At 40.7% G+C, this 17,906-nt stretch overlaps 2 protein-coding genes across 3 annotated transcripts in view; both read left to right on the forward strand.

Annotated features, from left to right (window-relative positions):
* Positions 1 to 5,138, forward strand: part of GK5 (glycerol kinase 5) — a 32,267-nt gene extending 27,129 nt beyond the window's left edge. For both annotated transcript variants that reach the window (XM_080622328.1, XM_080622327.1), the window contains one exon: positions 885 to 5,138. In XM_080622328.1, the coding sequence (XP_080478454.1) occupies positions 885 to 1,021 (137 nt within the window). In that variant the 3' untranslated portion in view covers positions 1,022 to 5,138. The remainder of the gene's footprint in view (positions 1 to 884) is intronic.
* A 2,565-nt stretch (positions 5,139 to 7,703) lies between these two features.
* TFDP2 (transcription factor Dp-2) overlaps positions 7,704 to 17,906 on the forward strand; it is a 55,456-nt gene continuing 45,253 nt past the window's right edge. Inside the window, exon 1 of the mRNA XM_080623403.1 lies at positions 7,704 to 7,976. The gene's annotated coding sequence lies outside the window, so the exon portion shown is untranslated. The remainder of the gene's footprint in view (positions 7,977 to 17,906) is intronic.

Below are 17,906 nucleotides of genomic sequence, written 5' to 3' on the forward strand. Positions count from 1 at the left end.
ACTTTCTTGACCTGGACACTTTGTATCCCTTTCCACATTCCCACTTGGAGCATTTCTCAGTGAGGATGGATCATGTGACACGGAAGCTGCTACACTTAATCTGCAGCCCTGTCATTCCCACTGAAGCTCTGTCCTGTCATCTGTGAACCAAGTCTTTATTCTTTAAGGTTTTCGCAGAAATAAACACAGTAGGAGTACAAAATAAATTATCAACAGGGGAAAAAAACACCTCTACTCACACAGTATTATTTTAGATAATTATCCAGACTTAAAACTACATACTGTCAATGGTTTTGCTTAATATCCACCTACAAAATATATTTCCATTAACTTCATTAAATTGCTCTGATATGTAAATTACACAACTGGAAGGTAAAAACTATATGCTCAATAAGACTTACTCAGCAATTAAAACTGTAGGAAAGCTGCAGCCCTTGTTAGACAAGAATGATTAAATAACCTGAATGAATCTGAATACGTAACACCAGATGTTTTCTGCCATGGATGCAATTTCTGGAACAGTAGGAAAGCAGCTAGAACAAAGTCTTGATTTCTGCATCCCTTCTTCATTGAGAGGGACCTGCAGCCAAAAGCACAGTGTGGATGAAACCTAAGGGAACTTCACTGTACCAGAGCTGTTCCTTGGAAGCCATCCCAGTTAGGCAGATGTACTGTTGTAAGGATTCCAAACAAGTGGATGCTATTGGAAAGGAGTTTCACAATGTTAAAAATATGCTTCCCTCTGAGAAAGTTGTTGGTTGAGTAAAGAAAAGCTGTCATGGCTTCTTACTGTGTTTCTGCTTTGGATGTCTTGGAAAAAGATTAAAACAACTCAAAAATAACATATTTGCAGCTGAGCTTAAGAATGAACTTTCTATTTATAGGATTTTGGACTGACAAAGAACAATTAAAGAAGCTAAGGCGAATAGAAGTAGTTTTTGAACCCCAGAAGGACTTGGAGGAATACAGACCTGCTATGGATACCTGGCTACAAGCAATGAAATGCTCCCTGCACTGGTAGAAATTGGCATTTTAATGACAGAGGAATTGAAATGGTTTTAATTCATGTTTATAACATCTTGACAGTAACAGGACAGTAAAAACCTGTCCCATTTGAAATTTGTGATGGTATAGATATGAAGTTATACAGTACTCCAGTTACCCCCCCAGCTGCTAGATTACTTACCACACCATAATGAACCGTCCTATCATCCCTATGACAGCTGTTGTCCAGCTGCAGCATTTGTGTCCCTTCAGTGACCTCCTCTGGGTGGCCCAGCTGCTTGAATCCTCCCTTGTACTAGAGATGGGGAGTCTTTTTCCTATGATGGGTTTTCTACCGAGGAACTCACCTCCCTTCAGATTTTTAAATCTTTGGTATGTTAAGCATCAAGGAAGGGTAAAAGGCATATATACTCTTATGTGCCTTAACAGGCATTTCTAAGAAACATAAAATGATTTTTGGGGGTTGGGTTGTGATGAACTTGATGGGATACAGAGATATTCTCTGATTAGTAGCCTGTTACCGCCTTTTGGTTGACTTCATAAGGAAGCATTTGACCCAGCTCTGTGATGACATTTTTGTGTACTTAAATTTAAGATGAAATACAAAAGCAAATAGGCTTTCAGTACTCCATTTTAAAAAACAGAAAATCACGATTTTTGTAGCTGATGGTTCCTATTTAACTTGCAGAACTTTTTTTTTTACATTTTCTGAAGACCAACAGCTATATTATCTGGCATGGCTAATAAAAAGACATTAAAAGTAGTTATAGGTATGCTATCTAAATTGTAAAAATCTGTAACATTAGTATTTTCATATTACTAGCTAAAGGGGAGTAAAAGTCTATTTTTGAAACTATTAATTTTACATTTTTAAAACAAATTATAAGAAATGTGTAGTTAATTATTTTTATGTATTTGTTTATCACAAATCGTAAATTACTCTAATTTTCTTAGGTGTATGTGTAAATAAAAAATGTAAAATTATTAAACATTTTCAATTTAGAATAATACCAAATCCAAGCTGTGGGTGATTGTGTTCCACCGACACTGGAGACAAGAACTGTTTGTAGATTTGACATTATTGAAGAGGGCCAAGAAACTATCATCCACTTTTTCCTGTACTGAAATATGGAAGGCCAAATCATCCACCATCCCCTCAGTTTCTTACACAGCCATCTACCATGAGTTGGAACATCTACTCTAGCTGTGTTCTTCTTCAAGCTGCATCTCATTTCCCTGTCACCCTTAGCTTAATGTACCATTTTTCATATTATGTTACTTTGTCCTTCAACCTGTTCTACATATTGGCACATTCTTTTTTAATCTGAGTGTCCTTCAAGTTGCAGAGACCCTTCTCTCCTGAACCTACTTTATGGGAATTGTAAACTGAATTCCAGAAACAGGTCTGTCTGCTGATTTCTAGTAATATGGCAGGCTTTTGCTTGTTTGTTTGTTTTCTTTTTGAAGCGTAAAATGTGGCTGTCTAGGTGCCAAGACTCTCAAGTCCATTGACAAGGTTAACTCCACTCCTCTGCCAGCTCTGAGGTAAGAAGAACCTGTAGTTACAGGATAGGTGGAACACTCATTTTGCTTCAGCACCTATGTTCAGCTTGTGATTATCTCTGTTATCTCAACCTCACTGCTAAAGAAAATGCTCATGGGCAAGAAGGTTCTACTAGGCTGAACAGAAGGGCTTTCAGTCTGGCATTTTGAATGAAGTCTGTGCCTCAGCCACTGGTGTTTTACACTTTGTTCTCACTGAAGGAGTTTATTTTCATCAGTCTGCCTAGGGCTAACATCCACCTATTACCCTCTTGATGAAGGCTGCTTGACATAAGTTCACTTAATAGTTCTGTGGTGTTCTGGGCTTGATGAGGGTTCTCGCAGTGTTCCCAGACAGAGCTCTAATGGGAGCTCAATCAGATTCTGTTCGGATCACTTCTCTGAAAGTAACTCAGGTAGCCATGTGCCTTATTCTGTACGATTACATACTGGTGGTTTTCATCCTGGCCACAGAACAGCTAGAAAGACAGAAGATACTCAAAACATTATACAGTCATCTTACTCAGTGTCCTAGAAGGACCTATTCTGGTTAACTTTTTGTTGCTGTTTAATTTGAAGCAGAAAATTTAACCTGTTTTCCTTTCAGTAGCCTCAAATCTACAGGAGAGAAACTTCACTGCAAATTAAAGATGCAAAAAAGTCCTTACTCTAGTCACCACCCCAGCCTTTCAAATGACCTGCAGAGCTGTGTTCTGTTGTGGAGAGGCTCAAAGTAGTGAGCAAGTAATTCTGAAATGAATGGTGTGTCTTTAAGCCTACCAAGATGGAGCAGCCTTTGGAGGTGAGGTTAGAGCATCTGCCACAGCTTGTGATGTGCAGCTGTCCAGAGAGCAGACTGGCATCTTGAAGAAATTTGGTTACTGATCATTAAGCCTCTTGCTTACCTGTTACAAGAGTAAATTATTTTACCTCCCCAGGAAATTTTTGTATGTGCTGACACCTTAAAATGGTACCTTTTAATTGATAATGAATTTGAAATGAGCTTTAAGTAATTAGATAGACTTTTGCTGGCACTTCACCATCTCAATTTTTGCTACACAGGAGGACATTAAGACTGCTGTAGAAACTCACTCATGCTAACTTTTAAGTATGACAGTTTTTCCTGCTGCCCTTTGATAAAGATAGTAAAGGTGGTAATACAAAAATAAAAAATAAATTAGTTTGATAGTAAAGATAGTAATACAAAAAATATGTAAAAAAGATAAATATTAACTAGTTTGTAGTTTTATAATTTTAAGAGATACATCATGTTGGACTGTGATGCACCTCAACAGGCATGTGAAGTTTGGAAATTCAGTTGAGACGTGTTAATGATCGCTGGGCATTCTGCCTTTGCAGATACACATGGTGCTGATGGTAGAGAATTTCATCCCAGTTTGGCAATTTCATCATTCAGAACGACATATAGTCCTATTATGTATGTGGGAACTACATGGCATGAAAAATCCCTCTAATGTTGGAGGAATCTCACTGCTATTGAATTAATTATTGCATGTCAAAAGGAAGGGCAGATAAACCAGTGTTCAGATAGCTGAAAGTACTGAGCAGAAGTCATGTGAGTTTTCTTACACAACTGAGAAAAGAATCAAGTCAGCTGTGTTTAAAATCTCACTGTAATGAACTTTGCCAAGATTTTTGAGTACTGTTTTCATGTAAGCAGTGGTTTTTTTCTCTCCTGTAACAGCTAATTTTATCTAAAACTAATTCAGTCACTTTCATCTGTTTTTGACAAGAGCATTTAAACTTGCTTTCCTGTCAAGAAAGTAAAAAAGGAAACTACTGTGTTGCTGTTTCAGCTTGCTAGCTTCTTTTTGGTATAATCTCTTGTCGCAAGTTTCTTCTCCTAGACCCAGTATTTCTAGGATCAGGGCACAGCATAGGGGCTCAGCAGTCAAAAAAAGGTAAGAACCCTTTTTTTTCTTTTGCCCGTCAGTGGGCCACAGAATTGAGGGAATTTTGTGCTCTTACTGGTCCAAGCTAAAAAGTACAGACAAATTTGTGACCCATTCTTTTCAAAGAAACAGGTATGGCAGCACTGCAGACTGAGTCTGGGAGTATGGTAGTACTCAGACCCATTAATTGGGCAGCATTTTAGTTTCAGGTTTTATAGGCAGTGGGGACAAATTCAGCTGGAGAAAAGAGGTGGAGGAGGCTGTTTTGGGTTAGTGTTTGTATAGGTTATCATGGCAAGGGTTGTAGGCTGGCAAGGGTTGTAGGCTGGCAAGGGTTGTAGGCTGGCAAGAAAGCAATCAAACTAACAAATGCTGGTAAGTAATGTGTTGAGAAAGGGAAAGGTTTGGGATCTGAATGGGATCTGACCAGCCAGCAGGAGCAAGAGGTTTTTCTAAGGCTGGGAGACCACTGACAGTTTCTGAAGGGAAACATGAGAACTTCCTGCAGTGCAGGTTTTACGGTGAGTAGCTGCTAAACTTGTGCCTTAGCATGTGTAAAAGTACAATTCCAAGATGTTTTTCAGTGCAGCTCTCATTCTGGAATAAAGTTTGGGATTTATGTGAGTTCTGAAGGACTATGTATTGGTTTAGAATGTTAAAGCTGTAGCATACTCATGCAAGCTGATAATGATTGTTGTTTCAGCAGCTTCAAACTCAATAGTATATACAGTCTTCTCATTCTGCAGTCTGCTGTTGAAAGCAAACTACAGCAGTGACCTTTCTTCTGTTTCTCTCCTTAATGGTTAAAATATCTATTTTTTTATGTTCAGAATCAGTTACAGTACCTGACCTCAGCTCCTCTGTGATTCTTGCAGAAAAATAAATAAACCAATGAACTAAGAGAAATTTGAAGTGTTGTTTTTATCCAGGCTGGCTTCGAGTTTCAAGTATTTGTTTAGATCAAGTAACTTACTGAATAGTGCAGTAAATCAGCCAACCTGGTTTGCTTCTGTTTTGCTTCCTTTTCTAAGACAGTACGTGCTTTCTGTGCTTCTGACAGGCAATGTCTTTGTGTTACTGAGATTGTACCTGGTAGAGGGGTCTCCAAGAGAATACACAATAGTTTTTTCTATATCTTTAATACTTTCATGAAGGTCTCTTGCATAACACTGCAAATATTGATAAAGTCATTGCCTGTGACAGAAGTATTTTACAGAGGATGAGAAGAAACTAAAACCACAAAGTCAGCAAATTCCTGGGCACATGCTCCATTTTCAGTTATCACAGAATCCCAGAATCCCAAGGGTTGGAAAGGACCTCAAAAGATCATCTAGTCCAACCCCCCTGCAAGAGCAGGGTAACCTAGAGTACATCACACAGGAACTTGTTCAGCTGGGCCTTGAATATCTCCAACATAGAAGACTCCACAACCCCCCTGGGCAACCTGTTCTAGTGCTCTGTCATGATAGCTCTGTTATGAGCTATCCCACTGAAGTAAACATACAGTTCTGGCTGTTTTCCTTAGTCCTTTATTTAAGAATTCTGTTTTACAGGCTGAACACCTGGTTTTTGATGTTTCTTCCCTTTTTAGTAAAGGAAACAGGATCAGATATGTCTCTCTACAGCATTTAATAGTCTGTAAAGCAAGTAAAGAGCAAATTTAACATGTATGGCGTACTCTGTGTGTGGTCTAGAGGTTTCTAAAGCGTACAGATGGTGTTTCTGCATCCACATAAACCTTGATTTGTTCAGCTTGTTTAGTGGCATTAAGGTGAATCTGCTTAATAGAAATTTGAAAAACGGTTTACTGCATGCTTGGATGTGTGCCTAGCTGTGCAGGAGGAAGACTTTAACAAATGTTGCATCCTTGCTTTGAATGGAACTAGTGCTGATTTGATTATTTACTCCCAGAAGTGTTCTCTATTCATATTCTCCCTATAAGAATATATATGTACCTATATATATATACCTACATATATATGAGCACCTCTCCTATGAAGATAGGCTGAGTTTGGCTTGTTCAGCTTGGAGAAGGCTCCAGGGAGACCTTAGAGCAGCCTTCCAGTAGCTAAAAGGGCCTACAAGAAATCTGGAGAGGGACTTTCACAAGGTCATGTAGTGACAGGACAAGGGGGAATGGCTTTAAACTAAAAGAAGGCAGATACATTAAGAGGAAATTCTTTCCTGTGGGGGTAGTGAGGCACTGGCACAGGGTGCCCAGAGAAGCTGTGGCTGCCCCATCCCTGGCAATGTTCAAGGCCGGGTTCAACCGGGCTTGGAGCAACCTGGTCTAGTGGAAGGTGTCCCTGCCTATGGCAGGGGGTTGGAAGTAGATAATCTTTAAGGTCCCTTCCAATCCAAACCATTCTATCTCTAGAATACTTAATCCTCCTTTGTGGAAATTATTTTTTTAACAAGGAAATGTTGAAAGTAAATACTTGTTGAAGCTTTAATAATGCGCTGACACCTCCAGCCAGGACTCTGTTTCCCGGGCTCTCTCCGCACCCGCTTTCCCCGGGAGGGCCGGGGCTGCCGCTGCCCCCCCCGCCCCGCACCATCTCTTTGTTTGCCAAGAGCCCCTTTGTGTCACAAGAAAGAAGTTACGGAGCTGGAGCAGGGCACGTTTACAAGGAAGCCATGTCCGAGGTAGGCCAGGCATCGTCCCGACTGCCACAGCCCGCCGGCGGAGTGACATTCCTTCACCTCGGGCGGCCAGACCCGCGGCAGGGCTGAACTCCGCTTCTCCAGGACAGAACCACGCTAGCTCCCCTCAGATCAGGAGACGGGGCACGGCATGGCCTGTGTCTGCAGACGCTGCGGCGCCGTTCGGTGTCTATCAATACAAATATTTATACTTCATACAGACCTGCAACGCCCCGCCTCGGGAGGGGATGGCCGGGGGGGGAAGGGGAGGCGGGCGTCACCGGGCGTTCCGCCCCGCCGCCAAGCCGGAGGCGGGGGAGTAGGCGGTGGCCGTGGGTCTAGGCCGGCCCCACACCTCCCGCCGTCGCGCCGTGGATTGGCGGGCGGCGTGTGTACACACATGGGATCGAGCCAATAGCGCGGGGAGAGCGCCTGACCTCACGCGGCGCGGAGGCCAATAGGCGCACGCGGTTGCCAGACGCCGCCAAGCTTGTGCGGGGGAGCGGGACCCGGGCAGAGCACGGCGCGGCGGCGGCGGCGGAGCGAGGCGGCTGAGTGGGGCCGGGCGCGCGGAGGGGGGGAGGGGGGCAGTGGCGGCCGCGCTGGAAGCGCTGCAAGCGCTCGCGCCGCCACGCGCCGGGGTTCGCGGACTGGCCCTGGTGGGCCCCCGTCTCCGGGGCCTCCTCGCGAGCGGCGAGTGCGCGGCGCCGGCCCGGCCGAGAGGCGTCGTCGGCGCGCGGGGCCGGGCGGAGCGGCTGGCTGCCTGCCGCGGCTGCTGCTGAGGGACCGCCGGCCCCTCAGCGCCGTTGCCTAGGCCCGGACTGCGCCACCGCCGCCCCTTCTCCTCTTCCCTCGCCGATGCCGGGCCTGCCGGTGAGTGGGGAGCTGAGGCGGGGGTGGGGGGCCGTGAGGGGGAGTAGCGCCTTTCTTCGCGGGGTCCGGGGCGCCGCTCCCCCGCACACGCCGTCTGGCGCTCGGTACCGTCGCCGAGCCGCACGCGAGGCGGGCGCCTCCCGCGCCCCGGGAGGGAGCCGAGCCGGTGCCTGACACCTGCGGGCGGCCGCGGGGCGGCGGCGTGCCCGGGTGGCGGGTGACAGGCGCCCTGCGCGCCGCCGGGTCACCTCTCCTCCATTGTGGGGAGCGGCTGAGGGCGGCGGGCCTGAGGCAGCGCCGCGGCGGGTGTGTGCGGGGCGAGCGGGGAGGTGATCGACCCCCGCCCAGGGGGCTTACAGTGCAGAAAGGGAGCGGCGAAGCTCGAGTAGAGGTTGAACTTCATAGCGTCGTGGGTTTGAGTTTTGTCGTGGGAGGGTTAGTCCGACAGCAGCAACAACAACAGCAAAACTTAATTGAGCGCCTCTTCCTGCGCCCTTAGAGTTACAGGCCTTCCCTGACTGTCGGCCGTAAAGGGTTTAACGGCAGAGGTGGATCCAAATATAAACAGCGTTTTTCGGGATTGAGGGTACAAACAATAGGAGGAAAATATGGAATAAGCAAACTTCCTTGAAATGTGGAAGAAAACCGCATCTGAGAGCGTGCTCCCTCGCTTAATTGAAGGGATGATGCTGAGCTGTGTATCAGAACTTGAGCTGTTTTTCTCTGCAGAAGGGACTTTGGTTTTCATTTTCTCTTCAAATTTTTGACTTGACAGATCAAGTGAATAGTTTAAAGTAATGTGATTTAACATGCTATGCAAAAACAAAGGAATTATTTGGTTAGTTTTTATAATTTGGAAATCAGTTCAATTATTTTCATGACTATAGGCTGATAAAAACGTTAATGAAGAGTTATTTGTCAGCTTCTATCACAGATGTAGCTTAATTATGCTGACAGAAAATAGAGCAAAACATTGGATATTGTGTGATGTTGTAACTTGTTATAATCTTGGATTAAAAAATAATTTTATGCTAGTGTATGTTGATGCCATTCAAAAAGAAATTAATATTTGTTTCTCAATTTCTTTGGCTTTCCCATATTAACTTTAGTTCACTTGATAATACTGCATCCTGTCTTACAAAAAAAAAAGTATGATCCATGGGGCAAAAACTCATGACAGATAACCAGTGTTACAGAACAAATGCAGAGCTGTATTTCACAGCCCATATTTGTGCTAATGCTGTGTGTACTCAGATGTTTTGTACATGGTGAAGTACTGAATTTCAGGAACTTCTGTTTGAATTAGCGTGTAGGGTGCTAACTACAGTTTGAAGAAATATGAGAGTAAGGAGAAGTTTGCATTATAGAATAGATTTGCAGGAGAGTTGGTCATAAGGATAAAAAAAGGACAAATTCTCCATTGAAAACCTTTGTTGTAAAGTGAGTCTGATGCCTCTAGAAGAGAGAAGAGTAACAGGTGAAATGACGTAGTCCTATACCAGGGAAAAGCCTGAAAATTAACAAGATTGTCTCATGGATGAATTTGAGTGATCTTATTTCACTGTGAAATTATTGAGCTTTCTTTTAACCACTTCCTTTTTGTACAGAGATCACTCTTGTAACACAATGAAACCAAACCATTTGACTTGTGTGATGTTGATGTAATTAACTTTACAGAAAAACACATACCGTTGATGGGAATGATCTTTATTGCTGCAGGGGGTTCTGACTGGCACCCTCACTTTACAAGGGGGTAGGGTACGATTTTCAATACAGCATCTTGACAGCAGCTATCCAGTGTAATGGGGGTAAGCCAAACAATTTAGCTGGGCAAAATGCACAGTGCTGCTTTGCAAGGGATTTCAATACTATGTTTGTTCTTGCACATGTTGACCACTATTCCGAGGGCCCCTTGTGCATCTGGACATGTTTCCTGGACAGTTGTGAGCATCCTCACAGTTAAGATCTTTCAGCAGGTTTGACTAAACTATTATTACAGGTTTAGCAAAAAAGTAGGAACCAAAATTCCAACTTTCCATCCCCTTCAACAATTTCTTGTGTTATTTGGCTTAAGTGTGCAGATTTTTTTGCTGTGCCTGTAGGAAAGTTTAGTGAAAATCTCTAGAAGCAATAGAATAGTGACCTGATATGGTTAGGGGAGGGAAGCTGCAGCCCATATTGTTACGGATAGGATGCAGTATTTTAAATATTGCTAATGTGGAGCAGAACAAGTTCTTCAGTTACAGCTAGTCTAATTCAGTTCTTGGAATTGCATTTCTTCTGATGTGCTACCTTAAAAAAGTATTCCTAGGGTTGTCTTCAAGAAGAAATAATTTCTGGAATTGTTTGCTTTTTCTTACATACGTTTTGGTGTAATGGTTAAGAGCTTCTCCTCTACCTTTCTGATGACATCCACAGCACATGACTGCTAATAAATCAACGGGGAATCTTAAAATAGGGAAAATAAACTGTTTAGTCTGGTGCAAGGAAATACACTTGTGGAGATCTTGTGTGCAAAGCCAAGAAGCCCTTGGAACTGGACAGATTTATCATAAGATTTTAGGTAATCGGTGGAAAACAATCCAAATGTCTTGGTGTGGTAATACCACACATACCGTGTCAAAGCTGATGGTATAAATGCTTGTTGTGCGATCTGAAGAACTAGGTATATGCTGGGAAATACTGTAAAAAGGTGCAGGTGTGGTAGGGAGTGACAGGTTTATAACAACTTCCTGGTTCAGTTCTTCATGTTTTTTGTGACATCCAGTATTAGAGTGAAGTTAATTCTTCGCCTACAGTGCTTTTGCAAGAACGTGAGGCACTAGCAAGTGATCTTATAGTTTCATTAAATGAAACTTTGCTACTTTGTTTTCCTATGTGCAGTCATAGTTTTCAATAAAGGTCTTTACAGCCTGTTCTATTTTACTTTCATACTTTTCAATATTAATAACATAAAAATAACTCAAAGCAAATCAAATCATTCATTTTTGATAGTTCAGTTTGCAAGACTACTATATATTATAATATATAGTAATATAATATATATGCTAATCATGTGCATACTAGTATATTCTAATCTATGCATTACTATAATCTGTATCAAATGCACAGCTTTCTAGAGTATCCTATTTCTACTGAAATACAGAATAGTAATTAAATGTAAAGGGATGGTGTTTGGAAATAAATTCTAGATATAGCTATTCACTTAGTACTGCTGAAGAAACTCTTTGCCTTTCAAGGCACTCTTTGCGAAATCCACAGCCCACTGATGCCACTTGGGGAATATTTATCTCTACTGAAACCTGTTGAAATGTTTAGATTTTTTTGCAGTATTAACTTGGTGATAAAATAACATGTTGGCCAGCTCACATTTCATGTTGGCTGTCACAATAGATACAGAAAAGGTTAGCATTCAGTTTTGTTGGTATGCTTGGTTGTGAATGGCAGCAATTCAGTTGTTCTGTTGTTCAACAGGGTCCCTTACTAACCTCTGTCCAATGGCTATATCATCTGACAGGGTGCATGAAAAGGTTCCTTTGGTAAGAACTCGTAATCCATTTCCCCATGGTGGGTGTTAGCAGTTGTGTTCTGTGTGTAAGTGATCATTTTCATTCACTGTTTTGTTACTGGGAATTTCAGCCCACAATATAAGTGGAAAAATCAAGAAAAAATAAGGTCATATGTTCAGAATGAAATTGTCAGGTTGCTACAGGTACACACTGGCTTAAGGCTGTGAACTTTTAGTAAAGTTGTATAGATGAATTCTTCAACTTTGTAGCAGCTATTAGAGTGATATTTGTGGGAATTAAGGTCTGAAAGCAAGTGTATCAGTATTTGTGCGTTAAGGCTTGTGAATGCCAATTCATTAACATGTTAAAAGTCACTTGTGAACCCTAACGGTCATCCAGGTACTAAACCTTTCCCATCTGACAATAGCTATAATTACCAGAATAACTGTAAATGACCTGTAATAGAAATTACAGTGGTAACATTACCAATAATTATGAATGAGATTAGGAACTGCAAGAGAAAGTGATCTTATGTCTCCATATGCATGGGATTCATTTATTGTGAGGAAAGATTTAGGTAACTTTTTCCTTCATTATATATTTGGCCTTGGGAAACATGTTTCTGTTCTCTTACATATGCAATCCAATTGTTGTAAGCTTCAGTTTATTTAAAATTCAACTTAATATTAAAAATACATTTAAACAATTTTTTAATCAATACATACAACTGATAACATTTCAAGCTGTATATGGATTCTGCAGAACAGCAGGCTTCTGCTGTCTGTCAAAAGCAAATTATTCATCTTGCTTCTTGCTGTGTAAGAACTTGGGAAAGCTGTGACCTGAAGAGAAAACATCCCAGTTCTTCCTAATGGATTTTTATGCACACACTCCAGTGAACCCTGCAAAAGCATGGAGTAGTATTCATACAAACAAAGCATATCCAACCTGTGTTGTACTTCAACCCATCAGTAAATTTTCAGGAGATCATACGTGATTTTTTCTTTTTCTCGCAGAAACCAGATTGAACTGAGCAAACAGCTCGTTAAATCTGGAGGGTTAGTCCTACTCTGTGCACAGGCCCAGGTGGTCACCTGAACTTCTTCCTCTTTTCAGCCCCATTGTTGCTGTTCTGACAGTATTAGAACTACATTGGCTCACTAAGGGGATCAGGTATAAATGAGAGTTGCTGGGAGCATGTAGCATGGGGAAGCAGTGGAAAGTGGAATAAATAGGGGAAAAAGTGGAAGATCCCTTTTAGCAATGATAGCAGGGGTAGGATCTGACATTGATGTGACTTCTTACATGAAATACTACCCTTTAGGTAATTCTGTGTGCTGTAATTGCTATTTGAGAGCTTGTGCATCACTAGAAAAAAACTCCTTTTGCCTTTGTTCTGAATTATAACCAAAAGTATGAAAATTTTTGTAACCTTCACCCTTCAGTGAATACTGTCATAATATTCAATCTATTCAAAAGTAGAATTAATAATGGCTTTAAAGTAGAAAAAAGCTTCTAGCAAATTATAAGGAAAATGTAGGGAATAGTTACTAAGTCTCCATCATCAAGTTCTTTATCCCTATATAACTTGATGATCTTTAATGAAATGCAAATGTAAAATTATCTTCAGTTCATTGGATGTTAAGATCCTTCCAGCTGCGGGGTGTAGATAAAACGATATCTCAACAGGATGGTTAAACTGTTCCATGTATGCATCAACGTACTGATAACTCTGGAAATTTTAAAATTTCGAAATTAAAACTCATTACAAGAACAGATTAATATCTTGATTATTCTCTGATGTATCATACAGTATATGAGCTGGTGGTAGCAAGAGGTTTGTTTGAAGTCTCAGTAGTCAAAAAAAAGTGCTGTTTTCAGTTCAGCTTAATTGAAAGAGAAGCTAATGTATTATTGGCAATGCACAAAACTGACTTACCAAGATACTTTACAGTCATTCATATAGATCACTAAATTTTTTCAAATGTCAATCCATAGCTAAAATGAAAGGCAAGAATACATTTGTGAGAATACAGTGCGCTCTTTACTCAGTAAGGAAGTTGTACCTGCCTTTTTCCACTGAAGCAGCAGACTCCCAAACGTTGAGTCCTGTGTAGTAGTCAGCTATGGAGAAAACCCTGGGCTAGAAACCTAGTTAGAGAACAAAAGATGAGCTTATGGAATAGACTGTCTACTTAAAAGAGCTGCAGCTAAATTTCTGTTAATCCCAAACGTATCTGTGTGTACCTGTGCTGATAAAAGTTGTGTGTAAAACTCCGAAAGAAATTTTAGATCATCTTACTTGTTTAAGTGCTGCATGAACATTATCTGCTGTTCTGATATCAAGCCCCACATACTTTATCTTGAATGACAGTCAGCTGGTTTGGGGAATTAAAAGAACCTTCAAAGGTTCAGGTACTTGGGAATTATTCCATATGTTTAATTTGAGCAATAAGGGACATGCTTCACCTCACAGATTTTGAAATAAGCTACAAGTGCTGCTCCTATTCTTAGACATACAGTTTACCACCAATGCTAGCATGATAATGGGCAGGTCTAAGAACATGCCTGAGAAACTGAGTCCCTTGAGGGAAGGAACATCTAGTTCCAGGTCGATGGAGTTTGGGTTTCAGCGCTATCAGGACTGTACAAGCAGCAGAACTTGAGGCTCAGCAGTGCAGTTAAGTGCATGGAGAATTTGGGCACTTTCATCTATGGGAGAGTTTGATTACAGTTTTGGATATCATTTCTGTATTGTCTGTTCTTGTCACTTGTACATCCACGTCTCTTTTCATCCCTTGGATTCAAGACATTCAGTAGCCTCCATCAACAGTGCTTTTGCTAGTCATGTTATAATATGTACAACAGTGAAAGTAAATGTAGTGAGTGAGAGTAATGGGAAGGTAGCATTTGAGATCACGTCTTAGAGTATTGAAAGGAATCCCATTCATTTGTTGCCTCAGTACCTGCTGCATGAAGTTCTTGAAAGGACATTTCCTCAACATGCTTTTAGCAAACTGCAGTAAACATTGTCACATTGATTGTTCATTATATAGCTTAAGTACTACAGTTTATACTAATTGAACTTGCATTTAGGCCTTGTCTGTTTTTCCAGGTTCTTTATACTGTGTAAACTTGAGTCATGATGGTTACTGTTGCCAGGAGCTGTCAGTTAATTTGCTCTGATGATACATTGGCATTTTGCTCAATCACAGCAATTTAGGAGAACCTGGTCAACTGTAGGTGCTTGGTTTTGTTCCTTCTGAGTGTCAGCTGGTTCCTCCAAACTACAAGATGAGATCTTCACTTTCAAATTAGGTTAGTTACGTATTCTGTTTGCATCTTAGTTCAAAGCAGTTGTGCTCATTTTGGTTTTGTGTTAGCAGTGAAGACTTCTGCATTTTGGATTCACAGGTTGCAGTCTTCTGAGTCACATGAAAAGAATTAAATAGCGAAGCTTTTAAACTCGCTATTCTTTTCATGTTCTTTTATTTTGTTAAAAACTCCTGATATTGTTTAGGAGTCAAGTCACTTAGATTTCCTTTGTTCAGTCTCTCTAATCACCTTGTCTGTTATCTACTAGAGCTTTTTTCAAGGCCTACAGTTGCTCACAGTAAAAGCTGGAAAAACAAGTTGTACCTGCAAGACCTTCATCAAATGCATTGTGGTGGGGGTTCCTATCAAATATTTCCTAAGGGCTACTTTTAAATATTATTTTCAAGATAACAATTAATGTGTGATAACTGAAGACGGTGACTTATTTCCCACTCTGCATGTGTGACGTGTTGAATACATCCTTGGTTGGCTTTTGGAAGTTCTTCATTAAGTGACGAGCTGGATGTTATGGATGTGGGTATTCCTGTCGTTTGCAGTTTGCAGGCCAAGTTTATTTCTTGCCTACATAAATGAGGGATAGAACTGAAAATAAGTCATCTGAAGAGGACTCTGGAAAGACACTTGACAAATCAATGGAGTCTTCTTACAGAAATGCAGAATCTGTAATTTAAATTTCAGAAATTTGAGGACAAAGTTGTATTTCTGTTTCTTGGGGTACCAAGAAATAACCCTTACTAGCACATACATATTGTCCCTAAAATTATGTTTTTATCTCAATTGCTTCAAAAAGGGGTTGGATATTGAAATGTATTTTAGGAAAAAGATGGGGAAACACTTCTGAGGGCAGATGGATTTCTGATAAGTACTCCATAATTCTGAAATTTGAGTGGTCTGAAAACTGAGACAATTAAGCAACATATGTGTAACAGGTGGTCTAATCCATGTAGATGCTGTGCACAAATTAATGGTTTAAAACTGAGCTTGCACTGGTTAATAAGGAATCTTTTTGTTACTGCTGTCTTCTGAAATCAGCTTTGTAGTACTGTAGCTTGAAAGTTAGTACTGTGGAAAGCAGTGTGAAGAATGGAAACTAATTACTAGTGGAAAGGCTGGCTTTAATCAGGTTGGTTTTTTTTTTCTTGAAACTGATGACACTTTCTTTCCTCTAAGGTGACACAGTTACTTGCGATAATTTTTACTTTGCAATACTCTTGATCACGTAAACGAAAAGACTCATTGGTGATGATAAAAATAATTCTAATATACTAGAATGTATCTACATATTTTTCTGTGTTCCATGATGACTTTTCATCATAACAATTTAGGTAACTGCCCAATAGTTGTCTTAATTTATAGTTGTTTAATACTGACACTTTCTGTTGTGAAGTGGAAGTGGCCTCTGGGGCTAGGGAGAACCTGTGTGTGGTGTGTGATATGTGAAGTACTGATAAGAATTTGAGGAAGCTAAAGAAAGACAGGATAAGTTTTGTAAAGCATAATTTTAAGGAGCAGAAAATAAGATTGTTATGGTACTGGGCTTTATTCGTTTCTACTGTTGGATTTTAGCCAGTATGTGGATCTTCAAGGTCTAATTTAAAAATGAGACTTTGTACCATAGAAGTAATACTCTTCTGCGGATAGCTGTTTTCTGTTCTGCGTTGGTTCTTGTACTGGGATTCAGCTTCAGTATCACTGAAACTTCAGAATAGATCCATCATGAGAATAGGTTCAGGTAAACACTCTAGCACTTCAGATGGTTTCTTGTAACTAAAGCTTCATTATCTGGGTTTTTGTAAATGTGATGCACAAACTGGCTTTTTAACATTATTGGCATAGAGTTATTAGGCAACATATGTTATAGAAAAAACTGCAACTCAAAATTTACCAAGTCAGACAGTTCGGTTGGCTCACTGTGCTTTATGGGGTTTGACCAAAAGGCAAAATTCTGGGAGTGGATTACAAACCAAGGCTTAGATTATGAAGGAACAACCTTAGTTCAAATAAAGCAATCTTTGTGTCTCATGTGCTTTGGGCTTTAAACCTGTCTTTATGCAAATTCATTTCAGTAGAAACCAGCTAAAGAACAAAAAGGTTGAGGTTTATGTTTCTCTATGTGTGGTGCAAGCTGACAAGCAGCAATTGGGAGTGAAGAGAATCTCCATTTTGAGGCCATCTGTGTAAGTTCTTTTGTCTGAACCTGACAAGAGGTCATGGCAGATGGTGGGGTCACAAAGTCTGGCTTCTCAGCTCGACAGAATGTGTTCATAAAGCTGAAAGAATACCAACTGTTCATACTGGCTAAAGAGCATTGTGGCAAATGATGGTAATAGTTTATGGACAATACCTTCTGGATCGCTAGCTTGACAGCAAATAATCTGCCAAAGATGAAACTAGTTTGCTTATCTGTAAACAGGTTAAAACTGCTTAGCAAGTGTGTTCTTAACTGTGTTTTATTTGAGTAAATTGCTTGTAAAGCCTCTTAAAGCAAGAGAGGGAGGTCAAACTGCATCATGGCTTTTTGCCAGAGCTCCAGATGATGTATTTGAAGAGTTTTTATGGAAGGAGGAGGAAGGTGGAAAAGGAAAAGCCACCCAGATCATAGTTTTCAGATGCAATGCAAGGATTCAGTATTTGCTCTTTGCCATGACTGCTGTAGCTTTATGGCTTTTCTGTGGGTCTTCTTGAGGTTTCAGGATTGCTACACAGATCCAGTAGCCTCCTTTACTCAGGGTGTGAATAGATACTTCTCTAGTGTCCTCTCTTAGATTCTCTGTTATGAAACTAAAACTTAGAAGTTTTCATGGGCAAATGTCGTAGTAGACAGAATTGTGTGGTGTTCATGTGCTGGAGTAACTGCTTAGTTGTGGCTGCAATAAATTGAGGTGCAAAGGAAGATAAATACAACTCACTTGACAAGAAATGGAGAATGCCTCTTAAGAGGAAAAAAATGTTTTTCCAGTAACTCTCATACCATTTTAATTGATATGATATCTGATTAAAGCAAGAAGTCTATAGAAATCCTAGAATTTAAAATTCTTCTGTATTGTTCGAAACCACTAGTGCAGTGATGGTGAAGTTCCCCATT

Source organism: Psittacula echo (genome assembly GCF_963264785.1).
Source record: "Psittacula echo genome assembly, chromosome: 7".
NCBI lineage: Eukaryota > Metazoa > Chordata > Aves > Psittaciformes > Psittacidae > Psittacula > Psittacula echo.